Source organism: Notechis scutatus, chromosome 2 (assembly GCF_049901735.1).
Source record: "Notechis scutatus isolate UNSWTSFEM ecotype Mainland chromosome 2, rNotScu1.2, whole genome shotgun sequence".
NCBI lineage: Eukaryota > Metazoa > Chordata > Lepidosauria > Squamata > Elapidae > Notechis > Notechis scutatus.
In genome coordinates this window covers 173,349,250-173,369,183 of record NC_142010.1, presented here as the reverse complement: position 1 = coordinate 173,369,183, position 19,934 = coordinate 173,349,250, and the positions used below count along the sequence as shown (strand labels likewise).

Below are 19,934 nucleotides of genomic sequence, written 5' to 3'. Positions count from 1 at the left end.
TACTTTGAAATCGATTCTATTAAACATAGTAAAAGCCTTCAGGCACTTGCGGAAGGAGAGGAGGATGCATCTCTTCCTCTCCAATGAAAATAAATGCAAACATTAATTTCTGTCTTACTAATTATCCCAGCACCATGCTAAGCATTCCTAGCTTAATGTTGTAAATATATTGAAGAACCATTTTTAAATGACTTTTTCAAAATTGATCCCTCCTGGCATCTCTCTTTGTGTACTCACAGTCTGAATTTATAAGTTTGGCTTGTAGAATACTTTCCTTCTGTTTTGAAATATTATAATTTCTTTCATTTGATATTACAGTTCAAAAATATATGGCGATGGAAATGCTGTTCCAAGAATTCTGAAGTTCCTTAAATCTATTGACCTTGAGGAACCCCTTCAAAAGAAATTCTGCTTCCCTACTGTGAAAGAAAGCATTTCCCAAGATATTGATCATATCTTAGAAACCCAGAGTGCACTGGCAGTGGATCTGGGTGGAACAAATCTCCGAGTAGCAATTGTCAGCATGAAGGTAATTATAAATCAGAATGGTTTATATCCACCGGGGGTGTCGTGCTGAGAATAACACACTTATAATTTTAAATAGTATAATAATTATAAAAAATTTTAAATGATCCCTGTATGCTGTCTTACTAAAATGTGGCAGCTTCTTCTAAGAAGGTAATAAATTAGATATTCAAAGGGAAAAAAAAACCTCTGATATCAGAAGAAAACATGGAGGAAGAAAAGAGAAAATAATACTGATCGGTATCAATTCTCTATAAAATAAAACATTTAAATATATATATAAAACATGCTTTGGTGTTCTGTATGCAAAGTGATTAAAGCTCATTCATTATCTTACAACCTAACCTACCCCTGTTGCTGTGGAGTTAAATTGAGACTAGACCCCATGTTGTGAAGTCCTGGATAACAGGTGGAATATAAATGCAACTAAATAATTCCAATTTTCAAACAATCCATTATATTAAAGTGCAATCTAAACATTAGATGAATTGGCTTAAGTGAAACAATGATTTAAAACCAAATGAGGATCTATCATATGTAGATACATCCTGATTCAGGAAACACAGGGTGAGCTATGTAAAGTAAAAAGAATTTTTAAAAAAAGTTGCTAAAAATGAATTCTGTTCTGCACTGCTACTCACAATGTGGTCTTGGACTCCCATGTCATAACAAACCTGCCTTAGGATTGCATAAGCATTGTAAAAAAAAAAGCATTGTAAAAATTGCAGTTGGTGGGCATTGTTTAGCGGAGCCGTTTCTCCTTTCACTGTATAATGGAGCTCTTTTATAATAGCACCTTCTATAAAGTTTAGGCCTCCTAAGAACAGGATGTTTGTCCCCTTAAAACTCTTGCTTGGTTTGTTTTTAACTCATAGGATTAATTTAACTGAATTAATTTTTAAAAGACATCTTAAACCAGGATTGTCTTACACATTGTGCTTTTCCTGTTGCAAAAGGCATTAACTCCACCATTTTCATCTCCTTTGCAGGCCAGCAAATAAGCTGAGAGTGAGGTTGGGCATGTGGTTTGTCTGGCCCGGAAAGTGCAGACACACATACAAAGACTTCTCTTTTCATACAGTTAGTCCTCAACTTACGACTACAATTGACCCCAAAATCTTCATTGAGTAAGATAGTTGTTAAGTGAGTTCTCCCCATTTTACCACAATTATTAAATAAATCACTGAGGTTGTTAAGTGAATCATACAGCCTTAAGCGAATCTGACTTCCTCCATTGACTTTGCTTGTTGGAAACCACTGGGAAGATTACAAATGGTGGGCCCCAGGTCATTGCAATCTTCATCATAAATACATGCTAGTTGCCAAATGCTTGAATTGTGATCATATGACCATAGAGATGCTATAATGGTTGTAAGTGTGAAAAACAGTGATAAGTCACTTTTTCCAGTGCCGCTGTAACTTCAAATGGTCACCATACAGATGATCGTAAGTTGAGGACTACCGGTATACAGCACTTTTTTGCTTATTGTACTGAATACATGTCTCATCTCCAATTTTTATTCTGACTGGTCAGTAGAATTGACAATGGCTTGATGGCACATAGTCTATCACTCTGTGCCGCATTTTATAACCTGTGGGAACAGCACTTTATGACAGAAGAAAGTAAAAAAATAAGAGTTTGATGGGCTTTTCTTTTCTCTTAGGGTGAAATTGTTAAGAAATACATACAACTGAACCCTAAAACTTATGAGGATAGAATAGAATTGATCCTTAAGATGTGTATAGAAGCTGCCTCAGAAGCAGTAGACCTGAATTGCAGAATTCTGGGCGTAGGTAAGTTTAATAAGCATCATATTTTTTTGTTTTATGCAATGAAGGCAAGACGTTGTTGTGCATTTCAAATATAATAAAAGGAAGTGTTTGCTATGTGCTGAAATTTACAAACAGGTATCTTGGTGTTGATGGACTGCAAAATGGATTAATATATTAAAATTGGTATACAGTTCTCAGAGTGCCAGTTTGGTACAGTTGTTAAGGCACCAGGCTAGAAACTGGGAGAGTGAGAGTTTTAGCCCTGCTTTAGGCATAAAGCCAGCTGGATGACTTTATTTCAGTCACTCTGTCTTAGTTCTAGGAAGGAGGCATTGGCAAAATACTTCTGAAAAACCTTCCCAGGAAAACTGCAGGGACTTCTCCAGGCAGTCTCCAGGAGCCAAAACCTGACCCAGAGGCACTAAATAAATAAATAAAATTCTCAAGTCCCATGCCTTATATATATCATAATAAGCTGTACTTCTGCAGACAATTATAAATTGTACATATAGTCTTCAATTATACTTTCCCCCTCAAAATTATAATAGGCAGAAAAGGCACTGATCAAGAGTTAGATTGAAATAAGCAGGACAGCTCCTGTTAATTTCTACATTTTTGAAGATTTTGTCCTGTTTCATTTTTTTTTATGATACTGTCTTGTAATTTTTTTGTGTGTGTTACTATATATGGTTAAGGTACAATCAACAATATATGGGAATTCAGACAATGTGTCTCTGCATCTTATTAGATAATACAAATTTAAACAGAAAATTGTGGCATGGGTTACCATATGGTAACAGTTCTTTACTTATTTGGGGGTTTATTGAAGAATTCTTCTTACAGTTAAAAGTAATGTAAAACAGAACTGCTAGATTTAGTTGTTTCGTTGAGGAAGGAAGTTGTTCAGTTTTGTTTCGGAATGGGAAGCCAACACTTAACAAAGCTTTATTTTGGATTCTTTTTTAAAAATGCTAGAATTAATAGAGTTCTGTTCTTCATAGAACTTGATATACGCTGTGTGTCTCAGGCATATCTACAGGTGGAAGAGTAGATCCCCAAGAAGGTGTTGTTCTTCACTCCACAAAACTTATTCAGGAGTGGAATGCTATTGACTTGCGGACACCAATATCAGACGCCCTGCATTTGCCAGTCTGGGTGGATAATGATGGCAATTGTGCGGCTTTAGCAGAAAGAAAATTTGGACATGGGAAAGGAGTGGAAGACTTTATAACCGTTATCACTGGCACAGGTATCGATTTCCTCAAAGTTCCTAAAGCAGTTTTCAGTCTTACTTGGAATCAAGTAATAATTTTGTCTCATATTCAGATGTTGCATTTATTGTAATAGATCATGTGCAAATGGCTGTAATCTCTATCCAGATGTTGGGTACATGATTAAATTCCCTTAAACTACAGGAAATGTCAGATTTGGGCAGGGAATTGAGATTACTGCAAATAATAGGAAACTACTCACATGGTTCCTCTTATTTTATTAGATTTAAACTGACGCAAACTACGGTCATTGACCACCTGATCTGCTAAATCCTTGGCTTTGGAATAGCCCCTCCGCTGCACCTTGTGTCAGTCAGAGGATGGTTTCTCATGACACATTCCCAATTCCAGAGTGTAAATTAGAAAAAAATGGAGTTCCTCTTTCTCATTATATAGCATACAAAGATTAAAAGGTTAACAATGTATATAATAATTATATTTCCAGGAGAATTAATCCATTATTAAGGAAATGTAAGCATTTGAAATGTAAAACTGGGTGGTGTTTTCCAGTTACATTGTTTTTACAGTAGCAACACTTTACAACACTGTTCAAATCCATCTTTCATCTCTCCCATAGTACTAGCTAATGTTGACACCTCTGTCAGTATAATACATGCATAAATGCGACATTCAAAGACAAAAACCATGAAACAGGTGAACAGAAACTCTTACATATAAATGTTTTGCAGGAGGCATTAATGTTAACACTGGAGACAAAATTTTAAAAAGTAAAGTTGAACAATTACTGTCTTTAAACAAAATATTAAAGAGTATGAAGAGGTGGGGGAAAGGAAAAACTGGATAAATGGAGCATTGGATAAAGAAACCAACTGAAGAATATCAAAGGAATGGACCAAGAAAAGATGGGAGCAAGGGTATAAATTGAAAAATAAATTGGCTGGACCGAGCACCATCAAGCAATGAATCACTCAAATAAAGTCTGGGCAGTCAAGTCTGATTTTATATTTGCCTATGATAAAGGAAGTACTATATATTTTCTGATCTCCAGAGTTCAGCGACAATGTCCTGATGTTTTTCCTTTCAGGTATCGGTGGTGGAATCATTCATCAAAATGAATTAATTCACGGTAGTTCTTTCTGTGCTGCTGAGCTTGGGCACATTGTGGTAGCAATGGATGGACCACAGTGCCTGTGTGGGAACCATGGCTGCATAGAAGCGTATGCTTCTGGAACAGCCTTGCAGAGAGAAGCTAAGAAATTACATGATGGTAAGTAAGGTTCCATCCTATTATTTATGCCCATGTTTACTAGTAGGGTTTGCATAAGTGTAGGCTACTTAAAAAAAAATCATATTCAATATATTTGGCACTTAATAGCTGCCATTTATTAATTTAGGTAGCAAAATGCATACTTCTACTTGTATTAACTTTATTTCCCAAAGCCAAATTAATTAATAGAAGCTTAGCTGAAAAGTAAATCTACTAGCATGCCAGTATCCACACTGACTACATTAGGTACCTTGATCAACATATACAGGTAGTCCTTGAGTTACAGTCATTCACTTAGCACGAAGTTAACAAAGTGACTGTGTTTCACATGTACGACCATTGTGGCATTCCCATGGTCACATGAACCAAATTCAGACAATTGGCAACTGACTCATATTTATGATAGTTGTAGGGTCCTGAGGTCATGGGTTCACCTTTTGCAATCTTCTGACAAGTCAATGGGAAAGCCACATTCACTTAACAACCATGTTACTAACTTAATAAGTTCAGCAATTCACTTAACAGTTATGGCAAGAAAGCTCGTAAAATGGAGCAAAACTTATTGAACAAATGTCTTGCTTAGCAACATAAATTTTGAGCACAATTGTGGTCATACGTTGAGGACTACCTGTATATAACTCTGATCTGAAAAGCCTTCTTTATTGCAATTTATCCATCACATGCTAATGAATACTCACTTATATACTGTATATTAGTTGCCTTGCAATCTGGGCTGCTCTTCTATAATTCAAACTAATCTGATTTCAAACATAGGTGAGTGAGTCTGCTTTAATCCTTAACAAAAGAAAAATTTAAGCATAAGCTTAAAGAGTTTATGGAGATTCTCAGTCATCCAAGTCATGGTTGTCCCAAAGGTGCTTTTTCAAGAGGCAGCTGGACTTTCTGATTTTTTTCTTTTTTCTTTGAAACGTCCTCATAAGCTTAAGAATGTAAAGAATCTGAAATAAAGAGCAAAATCATAAATAAGATTTTGCTCTTAGAATGTTATAATTGGAATAAGAGTCCAGATAAATTGGAATACCAAAACCCTTACACTAGGATTTTAAATTTAATTATAAACTACAAATATCTTGCAGGAAATAGATCTCTTGGTTTATATAAGACGTATACATAGATGAACAATTTCATGATTTCAAAAACTGGACACTAGAGGGGACTAAAGATTTTAGATAAAGATATAAAGGCCAATAGATGGTGCAAAACATTTTGTCAATAAAAATCCTGAAGGAGACTTTGGAAGGATGGAATTAGATAATAGTAGCCACAGTATCAACAAAGTTAGTAATGATGTCTGCTTCTATGGACAGACTGAAGAAATGTCAGATGTAGAACAAACTTTATCTGGCAAGATGGAGATGGTATCAAAAGTGGATTTACAACTGACAGATTAAAAAAAAAATCTTTTACCGGATCTACAACAGAAATTGTCTCAGATTTTAAAATTTACCAGAGAAATGCAAACTACAGACCAAGAGAGTGTTTTGGATTTAGGATTTTATTGGAGAAGGATTTTAAGAGGCTTCTTAAAGCCTTGAAGAACTCTTGGTGATGGGACAAAGAAAAAAAATGAAGAGAAATCAAATCCCATGGCAGTATTTGAATGAACTAAAGATTAAAGTAAAAGGAAGTAATATAAAGTTGGCTTATTTTATCAAAATTAGAACAAAATATGTTCTTACTTCTAGCTACCTTTCATGTACTTTCTGCTGATACCAGGCTTGAAAAGATGATGTTTTATGAATTTTTCATAGATAATAGATAGGGACTGGGATAAAGAAATAAATTTAACTTCAGAGGGAGTAGAGTCACTAAATATGTTTATAGTTGCTGAAATGAAGGTGAATTCATTATATATTTTTCTTTATTATATTCTTACTTTTCTTGTTTTTGCACCGTTTACTCCTTTCTATTCATTCTTTAAGTTTGATTTATATTACATTTTACTATTATAATAAAAATAATAAAATGTATTATTATATGTGGATATGAGTACGATATGTGCATTTATAGGCAATTGCATGAATTAAAAGTTACATTTGTAAATGTAAAAAAGAGAAAAGAAAGTGGATTTCCTTGGCAATTTAAGAACTTTTTAAGGACTTAATGGAGATAAAATCCAGCATCAGGAAAGTAAGGGTTAAATCTGCATTAGCATTGCTTGGTCAGTTTGCTGGTTTAAAAAAAACCCCAAACAGATTAGGTCTATTCCACTGTTTCCTGATACATACCTGTATTTATGTGGAATCATTTTACATCTGTAGGAAGCCAATGGGATTTTATGCCAGAAGAAAGAGATAAAACTTCATTTATGGAAAAAGCTGCACTAAAATTAATTAATATGACATAGGTAGATTAGATTCTTGTAATTTTAAAAAAATGTTTGGTAAAATGTAATAATCAGCATTCTCTATTTTGCCTCTTAATTACTAATTCTGCGTTTTCCCCTTTTTTCCCCCTACAGATGATTCATTATTGATTGGAGATATGTCTATGAAAAAAGAAGAGATAATAACTGCTGCACACCTTATTCAGGCAGCTAAACTAGGAAACACAAAAGCTGACAATATTGTTAGAACAGGTAAAACATACAAACCTAAGACTGAAATCTTCATTAGAATGTTGGCTAGTGGTAAATATTGCTACTGTGGCCTCATCCTTGTTTGCTTCTGTTATAAAACAATACCAAAAATAGGCCTTCTCCTTCTCCTGATAATCATTTTAACTTTCCTTTGGAAATGCAAAGAGAGAGGAAAAAATAGACCAGGCAAGATAAGGAGGGATAGATGTGAAAAAAATATAGTTAGAAGTGCAGAGAATCACCTTAAATGCAATTGTGCAAAGCTTTGATAGGTTATTTAATGTGCTAGTGGTTCAGAATCACCCTGTTAAAGTTGCTCTTTGTAGCCCTGCTTGCACTTCTACATTTGAAACTAAATTGACTGTTTTGCTTCACTTGTTTCTAAAGTTTGTTCTAGCAGTTGCAATTGTTTAACAGATGAACAAAACTTTTTCTAGTAGTTTGGGATGACAGTTGAGGCTTCGGGGTAACACCAGGGGTGGGATTCTATAGAACCGGTTGTTATGATTCTACCCAGTTCAGAGAACCGGCAAATCACACCACTGCCTGGCCCTGCCCCTCCCACTCACTCCTTACTTGGTATGTGCGCCATCAAACTTGCCTGCGTTAGCCTAAGTTGCTATTTTTCCTTTTATTTTCTGACCATCAGCTGTTCCAACTATCAGCTCTGCTGGGAGATTTAGATTAGCTAGAAAGCAGGAAATCATTGGATTCCTTGCTTTCTAGCTAATCTAAAAGCAGAGCTGAATTTTCCTTGGGACTGAAGCTTCTATTTTTCAGTGCAGACTCATGTAATAAATTGCAGAATGGTAGATCTCTAAGTGAATCTGTGATTCTGTGAGCAACTCACTCTGCTTGCCTGCTTTGCCTGATTTTGGGTAAAGGTTGCTCTTTTTTATAAAAATTCAATATTTACATAAATATTTACAATATTTATATACAAGCCATGCCTACCCAGTCACATGAACACAGAGCCACGCCCAGTCAGCAAGCCATGCCCACCCAGTCACATGAACACCAAGTCACACCCACAAATTAGGCCATGCCCACAGAACCAGTTGTTAAGAATTTGAATCCCACCCCTGGGTAACACCCATGTTGCTTCTTTGGTAGAACAAGATAACCACATTGCCTCTACAACTTAGAGCATCTCAACACCATAAAACCAAGCTGCCTGGCAAGTATTCAGCTAGTATTCTCTTGCTAATGGAAGAGGTCTATCAGTAGAATAGGAAAGGGAGCCTTTTTATGAATGGAGGACAGTCTTAATTCCTGTTTCTTTGGAGGACAAGCCCTCATTTAAATTTTGTTGGCGCACACTTGCTATCATAGAATCAATCTAATCCTTGAAAACTTAAAAAGAGATTTTGCTGAAACCTGTTTATGTAACCTGAATGTAGTAGAAATCATGTTTGATATTTCTTTTTTTGATAGCTCCTGTGAAAATAGACTCAATCCAATTTTAAGAAAATTATATTTGCGCTTAAAGGAACAGTTATATAATCTAATCCAAAGAATAAATAGAAAGTGTTTTTTTAAAAAAAAGGTTAGAGCATTATTAATACTACTGAGAACCACTGATACAATGATTATTGGCATTGGGATAGTAATTGGGAGGCATGTATTCTAGTCCTGCCTTAAACACAAAGCTGGCTGATAAATTCAGGCCAATCCCTCTCACCATCTTAGGAAGAGACTTGTGGCAGACCACATCTGAAAATGTTGCCAAAAAATTGGAGGGATTTCTTAGGAGGCAAAACTAACTGCACGACCCCAACCCGGCCCCACACCATTATGATTACTGTGGTCATTACTACTCCAACCTATACTTTTCTTTTTCTTCAGGCCTCTCTGAAAGATTCAGTCACACATATATGTCTTACACATATATGTCTTATCTCTACTGTCCATATTTGATGGTTTAACAGACAATGGAAAACAGGGATTTAGATTGTACTGGCATATATCTAACTGTCATGAAACAAATTTTTATCAGTGAAATCATACTTACTTTGAAACTCCCCAGTGGTTCTTGGGACTTTTTCCTCCATTTTTTTCCCTTTCATCTCAGCATACTGTATTTACTTTTTTAATTGTTGGTAGTTCTCAAAAAAATTGTCAATGAATTTGTAAAGATACAAAACATCTGTAATGTTTTGGACTATATTATATTGCATGATACATTGTTTTTATCATGATTAGTTAAGCTGTTAGTGACTCAGAATGTAGTCACATAATGTAGATAATATGCTTTATTTTGGACAGTTGAATAAGAGGGGTGAAAGAGGCAGTTGCTAATTTATGGTTCTCTTACCATTTAAGAGTTGTGCACATTCTGTTCAATTAGAGAAGATAGTGAGAGAAAAAAATGTAGCCATATGCCAGCATGTTGGGATTACATTTCTAAGAATTCCTTGCCAGCATTGGCAAAAGCAAGATGGGTGCTTTAGTTCCAATATCTGGCAAGAATTCAGATGGAAAGGCTAATATATAATAAGAGGTTACTCGTGGGGTCCTTGGTGCTCTCTGAGCTTGGTAGTTTTCTTGCAGACATTTCATTACCAAAGTAGGTAATGAAAAGATGCTCTAGCACTGACGATGTTACCTAGTTTAGTAATGAAACATCTGCAAGAAAAGCACCAAGCTCAGAGAATACCAAGGACCCCACAGTTCAACCCTGAGCTGCAAATATTGTCTTCTATCGGTAAAGTGTCTTTCTTATGTAACTCTCGTTCTTATGTCCTCCCTGACGCATGTTTCCTTTTTTCCCTCACAGCAGGAACAGCCCTGGGCCTTGGAATTGTTAATGTTCTGCACACCATTAGTCCTTCCCTGGTTATACTTTCTGGCGTCTTGGCAAGTCATTATGTCAACGTTGTCAGAGATGTGATTCGTCAGCGAGCATTATTTTCTGTCCAGACAGTGAATGTGGTTGTCTCAGACCTGAGTGATCCTGCCTTGCTTGGAGCCGCTAGCATGGTTCTGGATTATACAACACGCAGGATATACTAAAGACCTTACAATATTGGTAGGTATGCTCTTAGACAGGGCTCCATTTACGCCAGTACAGATTTTCACATGGGTATTTGAGTAAAGGGCCTTAACCAGAAAAAGGAGTCTGGGCTCCATGTTCGGGTCCGCCAGTTTCCTCCACAAGATATTTCTGTTTAACGAATCAAAAGCCGCACTTAGATCAATAAATGCAGTGAATAATTTCTTACCCATTTTTAAATACCTTGTACCAAGTGATATAATGTGAAACAATTATCTGTGGTAGATCACTCTGGTCTAAAGCCTGCTTGTTCCTCCGCAAAAGATTATTCTCCATAACCCAGATTTCAATTTTGCTCAACAAATGTTTTGCATACATTTTAGCAACAATTCCAATCAGGCTTATTGGTCTGTAATTAATTGGATTGCCTCTATCTCATTTTTTATGTAAGGGAACAATAATGGCCACTTCCCAACCCACAGGTATGCGGCCAGTATTGTTTATAAAGGTGAATAGCCCTGCTAACAAAGGCGCCCACCAGTCCATATAAGTCTTAAATAATTCCGGGGGCAAAAAATCTTCACCAGGTGCCTTATTAATGATCAAATAATGGATTTAATTTCTGAAACAGAAACAGGGGGCCAGATAGGGAGATTTTCTAAAGTTAATAAATCATTGCTTTGGGTATGCATAGAGTCCTGATTGGATTTAAAAAGAAGATTAGAATAAAAATTCTCCCAGGTTGAAGCAGGAATGGGGATATCAAAATAATTTACATTCCTTCAATATACCTGAGACAGCATTCCAAAAGAAAGCTGAATTTGACCCTTTTGCCCAAATTTCCAAGTCCAACCATAATTTAGTTCTAAAGGAAGCCTTCTTAGATGCTATCAATTGATTATAATCACGCCTAATTTTCAACATGTTGCTATAGTTTTTTTGAGGTGGGACATCGCTGAACCCTACGCATTGCAGTTCTCAAATATTTTCTACTGTGCGAACAGTCAGAATCAAACCAGCTAACTCCAACTTGTTCGCGGTTTCTTATCGGAAGTTTGACAGTAAGAAATTTCTTCAATGAATGACATAGATCATCATAATGGACCATAATATTATCTGAGCCTGAAGATGGATGAGAAATTAAGCTTCTCCAGATCTGAGGTTGTGCAGAATCCAAAAAAATAGATAATGCCACAGTATCAACTTTGGCCCATTTGAGTTTTCTATCCTGTCTCACTTCCAGGTTTGCAAAAAACCTTTTGCCACAAGATGAGTTTCTCCGTGTATCTGAACTGCCTTGAAATAAAATTGAAATTGGTTGTTGATCACTACCTTCCCTCACATGGACTTGTATATCTGCGAACCTCTCAAGCTTATCTCTTGAAACACATATATAATCTAGAACGCTACTGGAGTTACTTGAGTGATAAGTAAAAGGATATATAAAACCATAGTCCTTACCTCCTATAATATAGAGATTACAGTTATAAATCATAGAAACCAATTGTGTACCTGCAATATTTATTTTGTAATCACTGGAATGCCAGGGAGGAATAGTTTGTACATAATCCTCAGGAATAACACCAGAATAAACAAAGTTATGTAAAGATGCCCCTACCCTGGCATTAAAGTCTCCCGCCAAAACTAAAGTAACGTTAGGGTGTTGGACATTTAATTTTATAACTGTCTCTTCCAAATTTGCCAAGATATTAGGTGTATGATAAGGGGAGGAGCGAGGAGGGATATATCAATCCGAAAGAACCATAGAAGAACTTGACAATTAAATGAGAAGCAGAAGCATCACCAAAGTCGAGCTTCTGGGCTTGCCAGCCCATCTCTGCTTTGGCTAAAATTGACAAGACTCCAGAGGCCCTTCTTTTAGTCTTAGATTTAACTGCAGGAATAGACCACGAATCAAAGCCAGGTAGATGGATCTGTTCTTCATCCGTGGTCAGCCAGGTCTCCTGAAGGGCTATAAGATCAAAGTTTATCAAGAAATCCTCCAAGTCACCATCCATGGCTCTGGCTTTCCAGCCAGCAATATTCCAGGACAATAGGTGAAAATAATCTACTTGCTTGTCGTTTGTCATAGGGAGGGAATTAATGTGAGCATTGGGAGGGACACTAACATTTTCCAGTCATTCCACAGGAGTAATATTATCCAAGATTCCCTCAGAGTCAAAAAAGACGCACTGGTTTCATTAATTGATCCAGATTTCTAGATATTTGGCTGAAGAGATAGGTCTGGTTGACTTGGGGCTTGAGAAAACATTTGCTTTTTGAATCAAACCCATATTTAAACTGGCTTTTAGAAATCTGATGTATATTTGTTAGCCTCACCATGTTCACCAAGTCCTTTTTTAAAAAAAATCTGTGGTCTTACTGGGATTTGATTGGTGCTTACAAAACCCAGATATATAGAAGGCGAATATATTAGAGATTCTGGAAGCTACGAATGCCAAACCTGTGTGTGCTTGAGGCAACTTTTGGTTCTTTATGTGGTTATCATAGAAAATAGTGCAAGGTTGTAGTACTTGGGAACCATATATGTTTGAATTTGGAGGTTCTTGCTGTAAACTGTGGGTCCCCCCCCCCCATTTTAAAGGCATGTTTTAAAACAAAAACAGCATGATAGGATAGCAGTAATAACAGAATTGCTTCAGGAATCTATATCTACCAGAGTAACTGCTTTCATTTGTAGTATTGTAAGAGTGGGTCTGATCCTTATATTCGAACAGGTTGGGATCTAAAGATCAATTAAAGATACTTGATTAGAATTCATATTTAAAATTTTGCTTCTTCTAACTTCTTCATTAGAGGGTAAACTGGGATTTGGAAAATAATCCTCCTTTCAATGCTTTGGGTTATTGAGATTTCTGGGTAAAGAAGGTATCTCCTTGTTCTTTTGTGATTCTGTGCTTCACATCCTCAAATCGGCCCTAAAGGAATCTCAGTCCACTGAATCAAATTTGGAATATGTGTAGCAGAAAATCTGTGATACTAGTGAATTTTGTTCCTTAACTGACACACACAACTGGATATAGCTCAAGGAAAAAGAAATTAGATGTATTTAACAAATGATTTTGTGCTAGGATTTTATGACTCCTCAGTCTATAAGGAAAACAGCCACTGCCTGAACATGTGTAATAATGAATTATTGTAAAGAATTTAATTTTGAAAATATAGACTGTGATAAATTATTCGTGTGCAACAAAGTAGGATAGATTTCTATATGAAAGTTTGAGCTCCTCCAAATTCAACAACTACTTTTGGTTCTTTTTGCTGGCTCTAATAGGTCAAATGCTGTTAGGAATATAAGTCACCTAACAGCTATTTGGGTTGGACAATATATAAACCAGAATAGACATTTTAATACTGTCTCTTTAAGAGATAAAAAAATATAACTAAATTTTATAATTACTTACTAGAGATGGAATTAGAAGAGGAAGTAGTCAAAGGCAACATGATAGCTTGGAGCAGAAACATAGGATGTAGCATTACATTATTAGAATGGGAAAAGGTTTGGACAAGGAATAATACAATTACAAAATCAGAAGCATATAAAGAAAATGCCTATAAAATGTTTTATAGATGGCATCTCTCGCCCTCGAGAATAGCGAAAATGTCTTCTAACATGAATCCGAATTGTTGGAAAGGTAAAAAGAAACAGGGAACATTCTTTCATATGTGGCGGTCCTGCACTGAAGCCCAAAGATACTGGCATAGAATAAAAAAATGGTTAGAGGAAATAACGGCGGAGCAAATTGAATTAAAACCAGAATTCTTCCTATTGGGGATATTTAATAGACAAATTCCTAAAAATGTCAAATATATAATACTGCATATTCTTACTGCAGCCAGAATAACCTTTGCACAGTGTTGGAAACAAGCAGATATTCCAACAGAGGAAATTGTTATTCAGAAAATAACAGCCTGTGCAGAGATGGATAAGTTAACCTTAGCACTTAAGGAAAAAGAAACATCAGAATATAGAACCTGGGAATGCTGGTATGACTGGATAGAACAAAAATAGAAAATATATTAGTAAACAACATAAAATGTAAAAGAGGTAGTAATTATATATTCGCAATAAGATGTATTTGTAAATATATCACCAATATTGATAACAAACAAGGAACCATAGACTGTCGATAGTAGAATTGTTAGTTTTTAATCATTTTCCTTTTTCTTCTTCTGTGTGTTGTGTATGTGTTTGTTTGATATTTTAGTTTTATAATCAATAAAGCTTGTTTAAAAAAAAAAAGAGAGAATCCTAAAAGTGTAATTGGGTGTGGTTTCTCAAACGGCCATAAGATGGAGCCAGAAACCTGGGTTGTTTAGTCTTAGTCTTAGTCTTAGTCTCAGAAGAGAGTGTGTCTCAGTGAGTCTCTCTGTTTCCTTCTGTTGGAGAGTATTGCCATTCCTCCATTTTTTCTAATTGACTGATATTCATGGATTTGATGTAAGTCTGATACTGAACTGTTTTTCACACTGGATTTTGTTATTGGATTATCACTGGATTGAAAACTGATTTTACCTGTGAATGACTTTGGACTTCCTATTTTGAACTTTGCTTAAACTTTCTGGAAGTAAAAACCTACATTTACTGTACAGTGTATCTGTGTGCTGTGTGTGTATTATTCAACACTTATCTCAATACGTCTCCCTGTATGCGCTCATTCTCCTAATGGGGAATTACCTCAACAAATGCCATACATGTTCTTCTAGTCCAAAGGAATATTTACCTTTCCCTATATATCCTATTTTGAAAATTATTATGCAGTGTATTTTATATTGTTAAAATTTGCTCCAAGCCAATCAATCTTCTGAGCATTGAGTAAACTTTCAGTAAACTTTTCATTTCCATTATTTTCCTGGAATTATAAAACAAGGGAATTTTCCAGACCTTGGCTACATTAAACTATGGGAGTGAGTTCCAGGCAATGCAAGCCTACCGAGAGAATTGAGCAATTAATATAAATAATGTAGCAGTGGGTTAAATTTAAATGAAGAGGGTCCATTTTCATCCTGAAACAACTGCTACTTTGAAGAAAGCTTCGGAGTTCAAAGGAACATTTTGCAAAACACACAACTTAAGCTTTCGGTAATTCTCTTAGGAGTGCTAAATCTCAGTTTTTCTGAGTGAAATTAGAAAACACAAGGTTGTATTTTTGTTGCCAGTTTTGTTCAGTTAGGCAAGGGGATAAAAACAATAATGATCTGAAGAAAAATGAATGACTGGAAAATCCCATTCCTACATCACCTACAGCTTTCAGACTGGAACAGATTGCTAACATTTAAGGTTTGTTCAAATCACATCTGCACCCTGAAAGTCGTTTTCTCCCATTGGTCTGCAAAACCTTGCAATCTGCCACCAACAGGAACATCCAAGCTGCTATTTGTATTTTCGAAACGGTCTGTTTGATGAACCACGGAATGACCGCTTGGTCTGTGGTTGAGCTCTTGCCTTGTAGTTGTTGCCTTGAGCTTGTTAAAATTGTTGTCTCTGGCCAAAGTTTGGTTGATCTCTTTGACAGGTTGATCTGTAGAAAGGGGCACAAAAAGATCGTGTGTAATAGGGTGAGAATTTGTTGTCTGTTTTCTTTAAGACTGATGGCACTATCTTACATTTATCCCGTGATTCGATGAGAACGGGATCTAGGGATGCCCCAAATAGCTTTCCTATGGTGCGGATGCCAGCTTCCATTTCTTCTTGGCATCAGCCTGCCAATATCTGAGCCAGAGTGACCTGCGTGCAGCAACTGCCGAAGACATGGCCTGAGAAGCAAATTTGACAGAGTTTAAGGTTGCGTCTGCCGTATATTCTGATGTAGCTATGATTTTGTTGAAATCTAAATGGGCTCTTATATTGTCTGTTGGTGCCTGCTGCTGCATTTGTCTTAGCCGTACCACAGCGGCCCTAGTAAAAACGGATGCCGCTGTGGCGGTCTTGACCGCCCACGCAGCTGCCTGGTGTGTCTTTCATCACATTGAATCAGCTTTTTTGTCTTCTCCTTTCAGGACATCATAATCATTGAGAGTAGTTGAAGAAGCTAACGCTAGCACTGGTTCATCGACCTCAATCCTACCTGAATAATCGGAGTGTTCATCTTCTGATGTAGCAGGAGAACATGTTCTAGTATGTCCAGGGGGGTGGGAGTGTTTTCTACGGTGAGAGGGGCCTACTCTTGACTCTGCCTGTATAGGATAGTTCATCTGAAAGTCCCCCATCATTTCCTGACCGATCATTTGGGTAAACCACTCCTGAACCACCAGTGGCATTAATTGTCCTCCTGGTTCAGCGTGTTGCGTTTGCACAGGTTTAGGCAACGAATGAGCCATAGATACAGGATTATTCCAGTAAGAACACCCTGGCACTTCAGAATCCTGCATGTTTGTAACTGCTTGGGCCGAAGTTCCCATGTCTGATCCCACTTGGAAAAAAATTGGCTGATTTGTGTGATCCCCTTTGGGAGGACTTAACTGTAGTATGTTCACTTGTTCTTTTGAATTTTTTTTCTACTTGCTTTACCAACGCATTGTGTAGTCTACGCTCAGCCAGCTCATCAGCTTTACTTTTTCTGCTAGCTCTGGCCCTGGCTCTGAGTTTGTCAGCTGCCTCCTGTGCTGATCCTTTGGTCTTACAGATTCTTTTACCCCTATCTTTCTGCTGGGTGGGAGCGATCTGCTGTGGATAGAGTGCGTTGGAAGATTCCTTCATAACGTCTGTAAATGCCTGTACTAGTACTGTGACTATATTAAATAAAGGTAAAAGTACAATTAATTAGTCTGTAGTAATCTTTTAAAAAGTCACTATTAATAAGTTAATAATAAATGGTTTAGGGAGACAAAAAGAAATTTTTCTTTTTTTTGAGGCTTTGCCCCTGAGGACTGAAGACAAGTAAAAAAACGCCTCTATAATCAGATTGAGTAAAGTTCGGGTTGTAATGCACTTGTAACTAGGCAGAAAATGGACGCCTCTACAAAATGGCGCTCCCGCCAAAATTAACCGCCGCCATGTTAATTTTACTGTTGCTGGAACCTCGTAGCAGCAGACCCAACAGCTTTGCTCAGACAGTTCCGTTGCTGGAACCTCGTTGTTGCAGGCACAAGAGCTCTACTTAGACTGCGCTCCCTTATATGGGCACGCTGTCTTACAGGCTTTCGTTCCGGGGGCCCTCTGATATCGATCTTTAGAGCGGTCTCTTCACCCGCTGTTTGGCACGAAACCAGCCATTCCGCATTAAAATCAAATAAAGGTGCCTTTTGCGCTCGGCTGTCTAGCGCTCCCTCATATGGGCAGGCTGCCCAGCCGGCGAAACGAAGCCTCTCTGACGCTCCCCAATCCCTATTCCAGATATTCATTTGCAAAGGCTGACAAAAAAGAGAGGCTTATGATCACGGTAATCACCCAGGCTATTGAAAAAGGCTATGGTGCAATTAGTCCCGTAAGGACTGTTGTGTGGTTAGTCCAAAATAACAAATTTAAATAAGAAAAATACTACAAACACCCCTCTATCAATAAAATACAGAGGAGCAAGATTAAGCACATCTGTCTTCGCCAAGACTGAATAGAACTGGAGACGGTGCCCTGGAGGGGGTGTGTCTTCAATTTTTCTATTCGGTCTGGAGCCAAATGGAACTGAGTACTTCCCATGCATGGATCCTGTCAAAACCGTTCTGGAGAATATGCCAGTTTCTTACCCGAATAAGTTGCATGTGCAGTTAGATCAAGATTTGTGATATTTAGGCAAGGGATGCAGAAGAAGGCATTTATAGGAACAGATTTGACTTTCCATGCCTCCTTGGAAGCCTAATCCGCTTAGTAAACTGTTGAGTTTCATCGAGACAGTTTCTTCTCCAAATAATGTTCAACTTCCTTAAATATTCAGTGCTTTTGGAGAAGACAAGTTCTTTATTTTTGTGCATACTAACAAATTATCCCAAAATAGTGAAGCTGTCATTTTTGGGGTGGCTTTTTGATTATAAAATAGCTTGGTGTTAGATGGAATGGAAAAGAAATGTGGTGCTGTGTTCACTTGGCTTCTAAACCATGAAGGGAACATCCAAGTTTAGCATTAAATGATATAGTGCAGGTGGGCTGCTGTGGCTTCAGTTTACCTCTGGTGAGACTTGCAATTTTTTTTTATTGCGGCTGATCTCTGAGCAATGATCTGCCAATCATCTTTGGGAAGACATAAATTCCTAAAGCACCCATCCCAAGATAACATCCTGTATTGTCTAATTCCCAGAATGCTCCAGCATACTAGCCTCGTCTGAAAGATACCATATCTTTAATTGCTAATCTAGCAGAGATAAATTTTATCACTGACAAAGGGCATTGCTGCATCTCTAAATTATGGTGCAGATGTGTTTATTTATGTGGTTAAGTAGCATTCATTTTATGTGATTAGTAATGTTTTCATTCATGTTAGTACTGAATTTTTAACAGGCTGTTTGCCTGCTTTATTAAATTAGAAAAAAAATGTTGGCTCAACTGTATATCACAATTTGATAAGCACCAGTGAAAAATAAAATGTTCTAGTGTGCCAAGAGCATTATTTAAAAGCAAAACTGTCTTTAATTGAATATTGATCTTAATATTTGTTATTTAGCTCAGCATCGCTCCTGCATCACTTTTTTAATTGAGAAAGGAATTTACATCTGCCTATGTTACATGTATAAAAATTAAATCAAATGTTGAAATTGAGCACTTTTCTATTTCTTGTTGGTATGAAAAATATGGTTTTCTCTGTTGCCTTTTTATTAAGACAGTGATTAGTTCTGTACATTGTTCTTTGTCTAAATGTTGATAGATCTAAGTGACTTCAAGCTAAATATCAAAGATTCAAATAAAAATAAAAAATATGTATCAAATTTCCATTAAGTATCTTATTTATTTATCCAGCTATTAGTTTGAGAAACATCACATCTGCATTATTTTATCATAGCCCACTACTATAAAATTCCTGAAATTAAAGCCAAAATTAGAAGACACCTGATAGAATTTTAGATCAAGATTAATTTTACAAAGTTTATTTAGCTGGAAATGGCTCAGTTGATCTTCAAGGAATCTGAAAAGCAAGGTTATTAATAAGCTCTAGCTATGACATAGCAGTTTACATCTTTTGTGAATGACGTTAACTGCTTGGCCAAAATGGAGCAACAACAAAAAAATAGTGCTTCCTTTGGTATAGGAAAAGGATACTTTTCCTATGGAAAAGGATACTAAAGGATACTTTTCCTATGTGTTTTGGGTAAAATGTGACAAATATGCATATATGGCTCCATGGTGGTTGACATCTGGTAGTCTTCGTAATTTTTAAAATTTTAAAATAATAGTTTTTTAGGTGTCATTGTTTTATTATATGCTGCCCAGAATTGTTTTTTTTTTTTTTTTTTTTGTGACATGGGCAGCTATATAAATTTGATGAATGAATGGTGCATGAAATAGGTGGCCATTTAAATTTTGCGAATAAATAGTTAAATATTCTGGGTTTGAAAATGTGCAAGGTAATGTCAAGGGATAACTGGGAAAAGAAAACA

At 36.6% G+C, this 19,934-nt stretch overlaps 1 protein-coding gene across 6 annotated transcripts in view; it reads left to right on the top strand.

Annotated features, from left to right (window-relative positions):
• The window catches only part of GNE (glucosamine (UDP-N-acetyl)-2-epimerase/N-acetylmannosamine kinase), a 69,294-nt gene extending 50,029 nt beyond the window's left edge, over window positions 1–19,265 (top strand). For all 6 annotated transcript variants that reach the window (XM_087957417.1, XM_087957422.1, XM_087957416.1 and 3 more), the window contains 6 exons: window positions 319–529; window positions 2,190–2,319; window positions 3,326–3,547; window positions 4,615–4,797; window positions 7,280–7,396; window positions 10,173–19,265. In XM_087957417.1, the coding sequence (XP_087813543.1) occupies window positions 319–529; window positions 2,190–2,319; window positions 3,326–3,547; window positions 4,615–4,797; window positions 7,280–7,396; window positions 10,173–10,408 (1,099 nt within the window). In that variant the 3' untranslated portion in view covers window positions 10,409–19,265. The remainder of the gene's footprint in view (window positions 1–318; window positions 530–2,189; window positions 2,320–3,325; window positions 3,548–4,614; window positions 4,798–7,279; window positions 7,397–10,172) is intronic.
• The last annotated feature ends 669 nt before the right edge of the window (window positions 19,266–19,934 follow it).